Raw genomic sequence first — 12,709 nt, 5'->3', positions numbered from 1 at the left:
AACCTTTGCTAATGATAATAAATTGTGCAGAACTATAGGTTCCATGCAGGATGCGGCCACTTTGCAGATAGATGATTTGACTAAACAGCGAACTGGCAAATGAGGTTCAGTGTTGATAAGTGCAAGGCAATGCACTTTGTTAGAAATGAATAGAATGTGTGTATGTTTTGTAACTGAGAAGGATTTGGGGATTTTTGTGGATAACAAGCTGTGTAATTCTAGGCAGTGTCATTCAGTGGCTACTAAAGCAAATCAAAGGCTGTCTGCATAAAGAAATGTCATTAAATGAGATCTGTAGTCAGTTCCCCACACAAATAAACATATTAGCAACTGTACTTGTATTAAAAATGTTGCACCGTTTAAGAGAAATAGCTTTAGATGCAATGCAATTGCAATCTTCAGACTTCTGCTGGCCGTGCTGTTTAGAAGGAGTGTTTAGCTCCATGCTCTACTGCCGGAAAGGATGAAATGTTTTTATCTGGACTTACAACCGAACTTTGCTGAGAAATAAACACAGATGCAGTTGACACAATTCCAGGCAGTGGAGAAGGAATATTAATTTTAAACAGCCAGAGCCAGTTAGAAGAAAGTAACAAACGGCTCTGAGGGCACTCAGGAAAGCAGGAGAAACTTTAGCTGTTATCTCTGAAACTGTGAGAAATACAATACAAAAAATACAAGTAGTGTGCTGATATATTTGTGTATGGAAAAAAAAATTTATTTTTGTTTTTTGACCCTTTATAGGTCCCTGGTAAGGCCTCATCTGGAGTATACAGTGCAGTTTTGGACTCCTTAAGAAGGATATAAATAGCTGGAAAAAGTGCAGAGACTAAGTGCAACTAAACTGGTAGGGGATGGAAGATTTACATTTTGAGGGTAGACTGTCAAGGTTGTTCTCTTTGGAGAAAAGGTGTTTGCAGGGGGACATGATTACACTTTACAAGTACATTATAACAGAAAACTGGGCCAGGAAGACAAGGTGCCGGTGCGCAGGGGCAGCAGTCACCGGCTCAAGAGGTGAAGGGAAGCAGCATTGCACATCCAGCACTCAACGCTGCAACAGATCGTTCCGTGTCACAGTTTCTGAGCGATGTGCGGCAGCAGGAGGCTGGAGCTGAAGAGAGAGAGGGACGCTGAGCGCAGGGATCAGCCACGGGGAAAGTGATGTGGCTGATGTGCTGTCCAAGTGATCCATAGAGTTTGATGTGATCACCCTTCCGATGTGGCACGTCCACATCGAGGTGTAGCTGCTTCACTTGCGGTCAATACACCATGAGAGAGAGCCAGGGAGGAGAAATCCAGCGCCGCACAATGGATGGTCGCCATATCGCCTTTTCTGAACAGGACAGGAAGTGGAGATTCGGTACGTTATTTCTTAATAAAGGCTTTGCAATTTTAACGTTTATTTGTCTTGGTGTTTATTTTTTTATGTATACCAAATTTAAAAAAAAATCTTTTTGATGTTACTGTTCCTTTAACTGCGAATGCATGATTTGTATATCTGGTAGTGACACCGAATAAATGAAAAATACATTTATACCAAATGCAGATAGTATAATTACCAGTGTCACAACTACCGCGGGAGTCATTGAGCGCACTACAAGAAGATCCAATAGTAAGAGCGAGTGCGCAGCACATGACCAGGGGCGGCAGACGGGGTGAAGGGGGTTTACCGATAATTGCTCTCTCCCAAGAATACAAGTAAACATACATTTACAAAGTATAGTTTATAATACCATAACTTTACAGATAATGCTAAAAAAAAACACTGCAGTATTTTGAAGCTTTGTTTACAATCAAATACAGGTATGGGACCTGTTATCCAGAATGCTCGGACCGGGGTTTTCCAGATAATGGATCTTTCCATAATTTGGATCTTTATACCTTAAGTCTACTAGAAAATCTTGCAAACATTAAATAAACCCAATAGGTTGGTTTTGTTTCCAATAAGGATTAATTATATCTTAGTTTGGATCAAGTACAAGCTACTGTTTTATTATTATAGAGAAAAAGAAAATCATTTTTTAAAATTTGGATTATTTGGATAAAATGGAGTCTATGGGAGACAGCTTTTCTGTAATTCTGAGCTTTCTGGATAAAGGGTTTCTGGATAACGCGTCCCATACCTGTATACATGAGTTGCACCCATACAAAGTTTTCTTCTCCATGCAACTCTGTTTATAAGGCACAGCAAGCAGCTACAGATGAATCCAACTGTATGGGTCCAGCGTGAAGTCATTATTTTAAGCAACATTACTATATCTCTCCAAGTTCATAAGCTGTTATGGAATTGGTTGGGTCTGCTACTAGAATCACTCTGGATCCTTGTAGTGAAGCTTCGGCAACCCAGTTTATTTTCTCCCCATGTTCAATGGATAACTTTGCACTGATGCTCTCAGCAACATCTGACACTTTATGACCTGAGCCTCCGGCCTTTACATGCAGCGAGTTAGATTTCCTCTGATTGTGATTTTTTGGTTGCCTCGGTTTCTTTTGCTGAGTAGTTTTTTTACCAGTGTCCCAGAGAGACACTTTGCCATCATTCCCTCCAGAGATTAAGAAATGTTGTGTTTCTTCTTTTAAGAAATGGACTTGTGAAACCCCTTGAGTGTGGCCTTTAAAAAACAACTCCTCCTCAAACCTTGTCCCTGTAACCCGGAAAACACGGATTTTGCCATCTTCGGCACCGCAACAAAAAGTGTTTCCACAGGCAGCTACAGATAACGAATGAGCCAGAGGGGGGTTGAAGAGCTGACTTGGGGACTGTTGATAATCCGTATCTTCTTCATCCTGCGACAAGTGCTGCAGATTTGTTATCCACATGGGTCGTGCTTTTTGCACATTCCAAAGCATGACCTGAAAGTAAATAAATAAATAAATGTCCTTAATGGATTGTAAACATAAACTGCATAAACACATGATTATTAAAAGCAAATCATTTTAGGAAAATTAAAAGGGGAAGTTCGCCCTTGTTAAAAGTTTTACAAAGGTTAAGACCGTTCCCAATTTTTATTTTCCGCACACTAAAGGCAATTTAACTTATACATCTACCGTTCTCCAGTTTAGCCTACAGCATCTGCTAGTAAAACCTGAAATTCAAAAAAATGAATGTAAAAACTGCTCAGTGTACTTTTCGAAACAGTTGTTTTTAAACTGCTAATATAATAGATATATTAACAGCAGAAAGAAAGATGTTGGAAAACTCCTATGACCCCTTACATCTTTTCTAAGCAGAATAACATCAGAATAGTTGGAAAACAGGCCAGCAGGTGGTGCTGTTGTTGCAAAAATCTTTATATTAACAGATATTTTAAAAGCTTTGAAACAGAAAAAATGTATATTGGGAGAAAGTCAGCAGTTAAAGGGGTGGTTCATCTTTAAGTTAATTTTTAGTATGGTGTAGAGCTGCTATTTCTAAGCAACTTTTCAATTGTTCTGGTCAATTGGTTTGTATAGTTTTTTAATTATTTGCCATTTTCTTCCAGGTTTCAAATCGGGGTCACTGACCCCATCTAAAAACAAATGCCCTGTTAGGCAGCACATTTATTTTTATTGACACTTTTTATTACTCATCTTTCTATTCAGGCCCATTCATATTCCAGTCTCTTATTGAAATAGGTGCATGGTTGCTAGGTTAATTTGTACCCTAGCCACCAGATTGTTGATCTAGAGCGCTGCTGAATAAAACACGAAATAACGCAAAAACCACAAATAATAAAAAATGAAAACCAATTGTAAATTGTCTCAGAATATCACTCTCTACATCATACTAAAAGTTATTTTAATGGTGAATAACCTATAGGTTATGCTGTTTTTGTAAGTAATTGTTAATTGAAGTTCCTAAACCTGACTGTTTTTCCAACCTAAACTTTCTAATGCTAATGGACTCCTGCTACACAAATATGGCAGCCCCCTCATAGGTGATCACAGTGAATCAGTTAGGTAATGTAAAAGCATTGGGCAAAAAATTTATGGTAAATTATAAGAAGCATGCAAAGTCAATTTTATGGTAAATGTAAAAAAAAGGTTTAATTTCTGGTGTCAGTATCTCTTTAATGCTGCACATCAACCCAACCTTGCTGTTTTTTGGATATTGAGTGAGTTATCTGACAGCACCATACAGGCTGTTTAGTGGCAGCATTCCTTGAGACTGAAGTCTGAGAGCGAGTACGGTAAATCATAAAAATAAATGTAACAGTTTGCATTCCAATTAGAATCCCACTGACTACACACTAACAAATGTACCTGGAAATGTAATAAAACTCAGCTGCGAGTACAAAGTCTGCAGGTACAGAGAACAGCAACTCGGTACAACGTTAGCTAAAGTCAATGAAAAGAAATGGCACCCTCACCTGCATGTCAAGCCCACATGAAACAAGACTGTGAGGCCAGTGGGGGCGAAAAGAGACCGCTGAGCAGATATTGGTGTGTCTCTGCAAAGATCTGATGACTTTTTTCTTTTCAAGATCCAAGACTTTCACTGAACCGGAGTCATCAGCGGCAGCCAGGAGACTGTCTGTTTCATTAACAGTAATGCAGTTCACTTCTTCTTTGTTGATAGTGAAAGTCTCTACTGGCTCTTTCAAAGCCCTGCTGTCCAGCACACTTACACTTTCTCCATGTGACACATACAGCCTGGTGGCACTAACTGGGGAGAAGGCAATGCTGGTTACATCCTCCCCACCATTCACTTGTATATTGCCTACATGTTGTCCTTCCTCATTCCAAATGGTGAGTTCCCCCAGCTCTGCCCCTGAAGCGACTACTCTTTCCGTGCTGACGGCCAAACACAAGACAGCGTTTGAATGGGGGCATGTCCACGTCACCGGCATGGTTTCAGTCCACAAAATCTAGACAAAAAATACAAAAAAACATATTCAGAAATTCTGATCTACAGTTTAGAAAATGACAAAGCAGCTTTGAATGTCAACTACTGACCACAAATGCTTGGTGTTAGCGGTATAAAGCTGTTAATATCTTTGAAAATCCTATAAATAGAAAAACGACTGGTCAAGTTGACTTCATGCAAAACAACGCACATACAAGGTCTGGACTGGGAGTCAAAATAGGCCCTGCCATTTCATGTAGGCCCAAACCAGCCAACTAAATAGTGACTTTCTATAGTTTTGTGCAGCAGCATTTGCCAGAGCTCACAGATTGCCAGTCCTGACCTGGGCACAGGCATAATGATTCTGTCAATGACTAGATGATGAGTCTCAGGCTGTGGTCAGTGCAGCCCTCAAGAATATTTCTGATAAAATAGCAGCTCAGCCTTTAGCCACCTGAAAGTGTTTTTTTAATGCCAGTGTGCTCTGTTTGGTGTCAAATAGTAGCTCCACGTTACAAACCCTTACAAATAACTATATCAGCAAACAGAGCCATTGATTGTATGTATAAAAAAGCCATAAAGAATCCCCGCCAATCAATTAGCGATCATGCACGCTTTTTTACCTCACAGCAGGCACGCTACTGCCCAATATAGCAACCTTCTCAGTCAGCTCCTCTATCCTGCTGCTCTCATTGGTCACAGCTCGTTGGAATATCATCACGTGGGGAGCACGCTGAGCGCTTATTGGCAGAAAGTCGGGCGGGTGGAGAAGTTGTACAAAACAGGAAGCTCCCGCAAGCTCGCTTCGACCCTGAAGATGATTGGTTGAAAAGCGGTAACCCCCGTTCCTTCGTCTGATTGGCTGGTCATGACGTGATGCGTAGGGCAGTGGCCGGCGCTGGTTGATGAGGCGTTAGTGTGGAGGCCGGTGAAACCTGGAATACGGAGGGTATGGCGGCAGCTATTAATGCTGCTGCTGCACCACCTCCTCCTCCGGTGGCTCCAACTGCACCCCCTCCTCCGCCGCCCCTGGGTCAGGCCTCGGGTAGGCTGCCTAGCAGGGTACTCGAACTGGTTTTCTCCTATTTGGACCTTCCTGATCTGCGCAGCTGCGGCCTGGTGTGTAAACACTGGTACCGGTGTCTGCACGGAGACGAGAATAGTGACGTGTGGAGGAGTCTGTGCTGCAGAATCGTTGGCGAGGAAGCTTTGCGGACCGACATACTGTGCAACCTGCCCACTTACAAGGCAAAGGTGAGGCTGCCATTCTTCCCTGTCTCAGTCACAAATAGACCACATACTGGGCTGTACTGTAGTTCTGTATGTGCACTCACAGCCCTCAGCCACTTATACTAGCAACTAAATCCACAATAATCATTCTGCCCAATGAAAGAACATTCATTTCTGAGCAGCTTCCCCATACAAATGTATTCAAACTGGTCATTTGTAGTTGTACTATTTTGTCCCTTTCTGCACTCTTGCTTCTGACTGTAGCGGAATTCAGCCTTTGCTTGTGCCTGGAAACTTTTCCAAACCACTGAAAATATAACTATACTGAAAGTTACATGTCTGTTGGAAAGCTGTTTGGGATTACAATTTCTTTCATTTGGCAGAATATTATTTGGGGGTTACATCCCCCCTTTAAAGGAGAAGTAAACCCTTTCTACAAAAATCCCCTACCCTACATAGACCCGACCCCACCCCCCCTGCTTAGGTGGTACCTTTGTTAAATGCCCCTAAGTCTTTACTTACCCCTCGGTGCAGATTCTGTCCAGTGCAGTTCACGGGCGCCATCTTCAGCCGCTTCGGTAATCTTCAAGTCTTCTTCCAGCGCTTCGTCAATTTTCGTGACTTTCCGCGCATGTGCAGTTGTCGCGGAACAGAAACTTGCTCCAACTGTGCATTCGCCGATACAGCACTTTCTTCCCGAAGATTACCGGAGAGCAGAAGATGGCGTCCGTCAATTCTGATGCCCTGAATCTGCACAGAGGAGTAAGTAAAGCGTTGGGGTCATTTAGCAAAGGTGCCACCTAGGCTGTGAGGGGGTATATGTAGGGGATTTTAGTAGCAATGGTTTGTTTCTCCTTTAAATACTGATTTGGTTCTATGATGGTTTACAGGCTAAACTACATGGGAGATTTTGTCGGATCAACCGAATTCATGCTACAGGTTGGATGTAGTCTCATGGGTCAAAACATAATTGCACTGATACAAAAATCTGATGTGTAAACTACATAGTAGATTTGGCATCTAACAACACACCTGTCGGATTAAAACGCTACATACTGGGGCTCATTTATAAACACTGGGCGAATCTGCACCTGGGCAGTAACCTATGGCAACCAATCAAATGTTTGCTCTCATTGTTCAACCTGCAGCTGGCTGAAAAAAGCAAGCAACTGATTGGCTGCTATGGGTTACTGCCAAGGTGCAAATTTGCCCAGTTTTTATAAATGAGCCCCACTGTGTCTTCATCTGACCAGATAAAATCTTTTTTTTCTCCTTGAAATACATGTATTTGAATGTTGGATGCAAATGGATGAACAAAACCTGCCATCCAACTTTATCTGATCCAAATTAACATTATAGCTATGGGGGGGATCAGATTTTGTAGTATCCTACAAAATGTTGAGCTGTTGCATAACAAAATCAGATAAAATCTGATCAATATCTTCTGTGTAGTTTAGCCCTAGAACGTAAGGGTAGAGGCTTGTGCAGTAGCTCTTTATGCATGAACAGATTTTTACATTATTCTGTGCTGGGCAGTGAATGCTAAGGGGGAGCACAGATCCCTTATGATTGGGTGGTCAGGAGTCTAAAAATGAACATTCACATACATTTGTTGTAATTGAAGTTTGTGTTTGTGTCTAATATTGTGCCATCTCTTTTTAAATGCAGGTTCGGGCCTATCAGCATGGATTCAGTTCAAATGATTGCTCTAGAAATGTCTACATTAAGAAAAATGGTTTCACCCTTCACCGAAATCCCATAGCACAGAGTACTGATGGAGCACGCACCAAAATCGGCTTCAGTGAAGGGCGGCATGCTTGGGAAGTGTGGTGGGAAGGCCCTTTGGGCACAGTTGCTGTAATAGGAATAGCTACAAAACGGGCACCGATGCAGTGTCAGGGGTACGTGGCACTCCTGGGCAGTGATGACCAAAGCTGGGGCTGGAATCTGGTGGATAATAATTTGTTGCATAATGGGGAGGTAAATGGTAGCTTCCCCCAGTGCAATAATGCCCCAAAATACCAGGTGAGTTTGTTTACTTATGATTTTAAAGGGACAGTTCAAATTAATTTCAAATAAAACAAGCAATTACCTCTTTTCAGTTGCTTTTTGTTTTTATCTTTTTTTAATTTAGGCTTTAAAAGTAAATCTGTTTCATATTCTTCCATGAGAAATAAGATCTATGTGATAGGTCTTCCTAAACTGATAAATCTGCTACTTTAGTTAATACATTTACAATAGCAACATTATTGCATTGTTACAGACTAGTAAGACTCAAGTTTGTTCAGTAGGGGCTGAAACCTCTTGCTGCTGAGCAATGTGTCAGCTAATGTAGCAAATGTCTATGCTATTTTTTTTTTAATTGATCCAGATCTTGAAATAGTGTGCCTAGCAGTAATACGTCTAAAGCAACTGGAGTAGTGAAAGGTTTTATGATTACTTCACAAGACCAGTTGCTTGATACAAAATACTGTAATGTTACCAATTATAAACTATGGTAAGGCAGGGCAGGAGAATGGGCAATGAGAGAGGACAGATGCTGAATAGACAGGTGGGAGGGAGAGCGCGGAGCTGTGTGGGAGCAGAGCTGTGAGGGGTGGTCAACACAAAAGGGGTAACTGTGTTCAAAGTGAGCAGTGGTTGAACAGACAAGCAGTATGGAGTAGTGGTGGAGGGTATGGGCAGAAGGAAGCAGAGTTGAATGAATAGGTGAAAGGTTGGGAACACACATGGAAAGGAGGAGCTGGAGGGAGCAAAGCTTAAAGGCATGGTTGGAAGACAGCAGAGATGAGGGAGATGTGCAGGTGGGACAGACATAAGAAATGGATGGGTTGCAGGAAGTACAAGAGAAACAAAGGGTAGAAGAAAGAATAGGGCAGGTTTATAAAACTAAACCTTTTAGCTTTAGTTTATAATGGTATATCCCTTACTAAAATTTAAAACAATATTGGATGTTACCTTGTGCATGACTTGTGCAAAAGCACTCGGCCTGTGGCCATGTACTTTTAATGCTACCGTGACTTCTAATATCTTTATAAATTACAGTTGGGGGTCCATTATGCCAATCTGGGTTTACTGAACTGCTGCTTGGATACACGAGAGAGGGAAAAACCTCCCTCTTCTTACCCTACTTTTCACTCTGTGCACTGTTCATACTAGTGGAAAGAATAACAAAAACATTAGGCTAAAAGGATGTTGTCACAAGCTCTATTTATAGGGATTCTGTCATGATTTTTTGTCATGTAGATTTTATTTAGAAATTACACTGTTTACAGTGCTAATAATTCACTCTTCAATATAAAATGTAATTCCTGATCCAGCAAGTGTATTTTATATATTGGTGTGTAGGCAGCCATCTCAGGTCATTTTGACTGGTCATGTGCTTTCAGAAAGAGCCAGCACTTTAGGATGGAACTGCTTTCTGACAGGCTACCGTTTATCCTACCCAATGTAACTGCATGTGTCGCAGTGGGACCTGGATTTTACTATTGAGTGCTGTTCTTAGATCTACCAGCAGCTGTTATCTTGTGTTAGGGAGCTGCTATCTGGTTACCTTCCCATTGTTCTGTTGTTAGGCTGCTGGGGGGAAATGGAGGGGTGATTTCACTCCAACTTGCAGTTCAGCAGTAAAGAGTGACTGAAGTTTATCAGAGCACAAGTCACATGACTGGGGGCAGCTGGGAAACTGACAATATGTCTAGACCCATGTCCGATTTCAAAATAAACTATTAAAAAGTCTGTTTGCCCTTTTGAGAAATGAATTTAGTGCAGAATTCTGCTGGAGCAGCACTATTAACTGATGCGTTTGGGGAAATAAAAAAATTCACATGACAGTATCCCTTTAAGTTATTCACGTGCTTTTTATTTCAATAAAGACTGCCAAAACTTTCTGACCTTTTCTTCCCACCACAGATAGGCGAAAGGATTCGGGTGATCTTGGACATGGAAGACAAAACCTTGGCATTTGAACGTGGCTATGAATTTTTAGGGGTGGCTTTTCGGGGACTGCCAAAGGCCTGCTTATACCCAGCAGTATCTGCCGTATATGGGAACACAGAAGTGACTTTGGTGTACCTAGGCAAACCTCTGGATGGGTAACAAAACTACCAGAAACAACTTTGGAATAAACAAAGGTGGTGCATTATGCATGTGACTTAGCAGGAAGCATCACCCATTTGGAGGATATTCAAAGGATATAAGGCATATATCAAAGGACCCTGCTTGTTCTGCACCCTGGAAGACTCTTGAGCCTATCCCCTGGCGGAGTGCTAAGAACATCCAACTAGGGATGCTACAATGTGAATGGAGACCAAGGGTCTCTTTGCTTTTATTTGTATCCCCAGTGTTGTCTGTGTTTTTGTGTTGGATTGATGGTCGTGCAAAGAAATAGTATTACAGTGCTGGGGTCAGTTAAGATGCACAGAGCAGTGCTTTGGACTCTCCCTGCCTCCTATTTTCAGAGGAGCCTGGAGTCTGTCAATTGGTTTTAAACTTGTTTTTTTTTTAATTTGGAATGCCTGGGCCAAGTTTTAATGTTGTGCTTTTATTTATGCAGTTCTTTTTAGGCGAAATGCAGCAACTTTTTTAAACAAACCAGGGTTGGTCTTGTTAAAGCGTTAGCATTGTGGGTACATGTGGGACTGGCACAGTCATTTTGGCTTTGCTTTTTGAACACCATCTTAAGGCTCGCGTTTTATTTATCAAAGCCAAATTTGGTTAAACTTTTCATTCTTGTTGGAGATATTTTTTAATTCTGATTCGGTGTAGAGTGAATTGGTCCCTTTGCAGGTTTGACAGTCCCACTTATTTCTTGTCAAACCTGAAGTGCATTTAAATCTACACTTTCACAAAAAACTTTTTTTTTTTTTTTTTTCATATTTTTCCTCTACCAGCTAATCCGTAATCGGTGGTTCCCAAACTGTAGTGGTGGTTAATGCCAAAGGTCAGTTAGGGTGAGATTCGGGGAGAATATATATTGCTCCCATAGATATACCTTAAATCCCATCTTTAAGGTCAGTTAGGTTGAGAATAGGGGTGAAATGTGTTTGATGTCTTATCAATATCATCAGAATATAGAGGAATGGCTGATAAACCAATGTTTCCTTCCTTTAAAGGAGAAGGAAAGCTACCAAAGTGGTTTATTGCCAATAGATTGCCACAACAGTGCAAGCTAGAACTCTATATTTATTCCGTAGAATGCTTTATCATACCTGAGTAAACAGCTCTAGAAGTGCGCTCTGTTTGTTTAGTATAGCAGCTGCCATTTTAGATTGGTGTGACATCACTTCCTGCCTGAGTCTCTCCCTGCTCCCTCATAGCTCTAGGGTCAGATTACAACAGGGAGGAGGGAGAGAGGAGCAAACTGAGCATGCCCAAGCCCTGGAGGTTTAAAGGAATTGTTCAGTATAAAAACTGGGTATAAAGATAGGCTGCGCAAAATAAAAAATGTTTCTAGTATAGTTAGTTAGGCAAAAATGTAATGTATAAAGGCTGGAGTGACTGAATGTCTAACATAATAGCCAAAACACTACTTCCTGCTTTTCCGCTCTCTTGGTTTACACTGACTGGTTACCAGGCAGTAACCAATCAGTGTCTTGAGGGGGGGGTCACATCGGTCATATCTGTTGCTTTTGGATCTGAGCTGCACACTGAGGATCAATGGCAAACTCACTGAACAGACACATGTCCCATGTGGCTCCCCTTCAAGTCGCTGACTAACTCCGTTATAGAGCTGGAAAGCAGGAAGAAGTGTTCTGGCTATTATGTTACACATCCAGCCACTCCAGCATTTATACATAACATTTTTGGCCAACTAACTATATTAGAAACATATTTTTTATTTTGCACAGTCTATTTACCCAATTTTTATTTTTACACTGAACTGTTCCTTTAAGCCGAAAACAGGAAGTCTGATAGAGAAGCCCATATGTACACAATAGAAGGAAAGAGAGGTGGTGTTACTTTTGACAGAAGACTCAGAACAACTTTACTTTGAGGGTTCACTGGTGTATTTACATAGACCTTTAGGATAAAGCTTACTTAGTTTTAACCTTTCATGAGCAAAGGGGGCCTTGACCAAAGTTTGGACCTCCTGGTTGGGCTTGATCTAAAAAAAAAAAAAAAATCCGAGAACGACTAACTTTAAAACAAACATCTTGCTGTATTTAATTTATGTTTACTTTTAATATGCCAAAAAGCCATCAGAGTACACTCTCTTAAATGACACAGATTTTTAGTGAATAGAACATATGTCAAGTGATTAGGGATGCACTCAATCCACTATTTTGGATTCGGCCGAACCCCTGAATCCTTTGCGAAAGATTCGGCCGAAAACTGAACCAAAATCCTAATTTGCATATGCAAATGGAAAGGGGAACGTTTTTTGACTTCCGTGTTTTTGACAGTCATGAGATTCCCGCCCCTAATTTGCATATGCAAATTCGGTTCGCTAGGCAGAAGGATTCGGCCGAATCCTGGATTCGGTGCATCCCTACAAGTGATCCTTTTTAAAGAGTTAATAATGGTTTTGGGAACAAGTGGCAAGACCTCCGTGTGATCCAACTGGTCAAATAATGTGTGAATTGGGCATCCATGGCCACATAGTAGGAGTCAATTTTTTTGGGGACCAGTGGGTCTGCCAATGCACCATCC

At 41.3% G+C, this 12,709-nt stretch overlaps 2 protein-coding genes across 6 annotated transcripts; one reads left to right on the top strand and one right to left on the bottom strand.

Moving 5' to 3' along the window:
* Window positions 1-1,708: 1,708 nt before the first annotated feature.
* Window positions 1,709-5,591, bottom strand: wdr53.L (WD repeat domain 53 L homeolog). Of its 5 annotated transcripts, none has more exons than XM_041562271.1 (4): window positions 5,452-5,591; window positions 4,939-4,988; window positions 4,353-4,850; window positions 2,011-2,856 (listed from the first exon to the last, which is right to left on the bottom strand). In XM_041562271.1, exons 3-4 carry the CDS (start codon window positions 4,830-4,832, stop codon window positions 2,257-2,259), a joined length of 1,080 nt encoding a protein of 359 aa, XP_041418205.1. In that variant the 5' UTR covers window positions 4,833-4,850; window positions 4,939-4,988; window positions 5,452-5,591; the 3' UTR covers window positions 2,011-2,256.
* Window positions 5,592-5,638: 47 nt separating this feature from the next.
* Window positions 5,639-11,104, top strand: fbxo45.L (F-box protein 45 L homeolog). The gene is made up of 3 exons (XM_018263959.2): window positions 5,639-6,082; window positions 7,727-8,083; window positions 9,971-11,104. Exons 1-3 carry the CDS (start codon window positions 5,780-5,782, stop codon window positions 10,154-10,156), a joined length of 846 nt encoding a protein of 281 aa, XP_018119448.1. The 5' UTR covers window positions 5,639-5,779; the 3' UTR covers window positions 10,157-11,104.
* Window positions 11,105-12,709: the final 1,605 nt, after the last annotated feature.

Source organism: Xenopus laevis, chromosome 5L (assembly GCF_017654675.1).
Source record: "Xenopus laevis strain J_2021 chromosome 5L, Xenopus_laevis_v10.1, whole genome shotgun sequence".
NCBI lineage: Eukaryota > Metazoa > Chordata > Amphibia > Anura > Pipidae > Xenopus > Xenopus laevis.
This window is presented reverse-complemented; position numbering and strand designations above follow the sequence as displayed.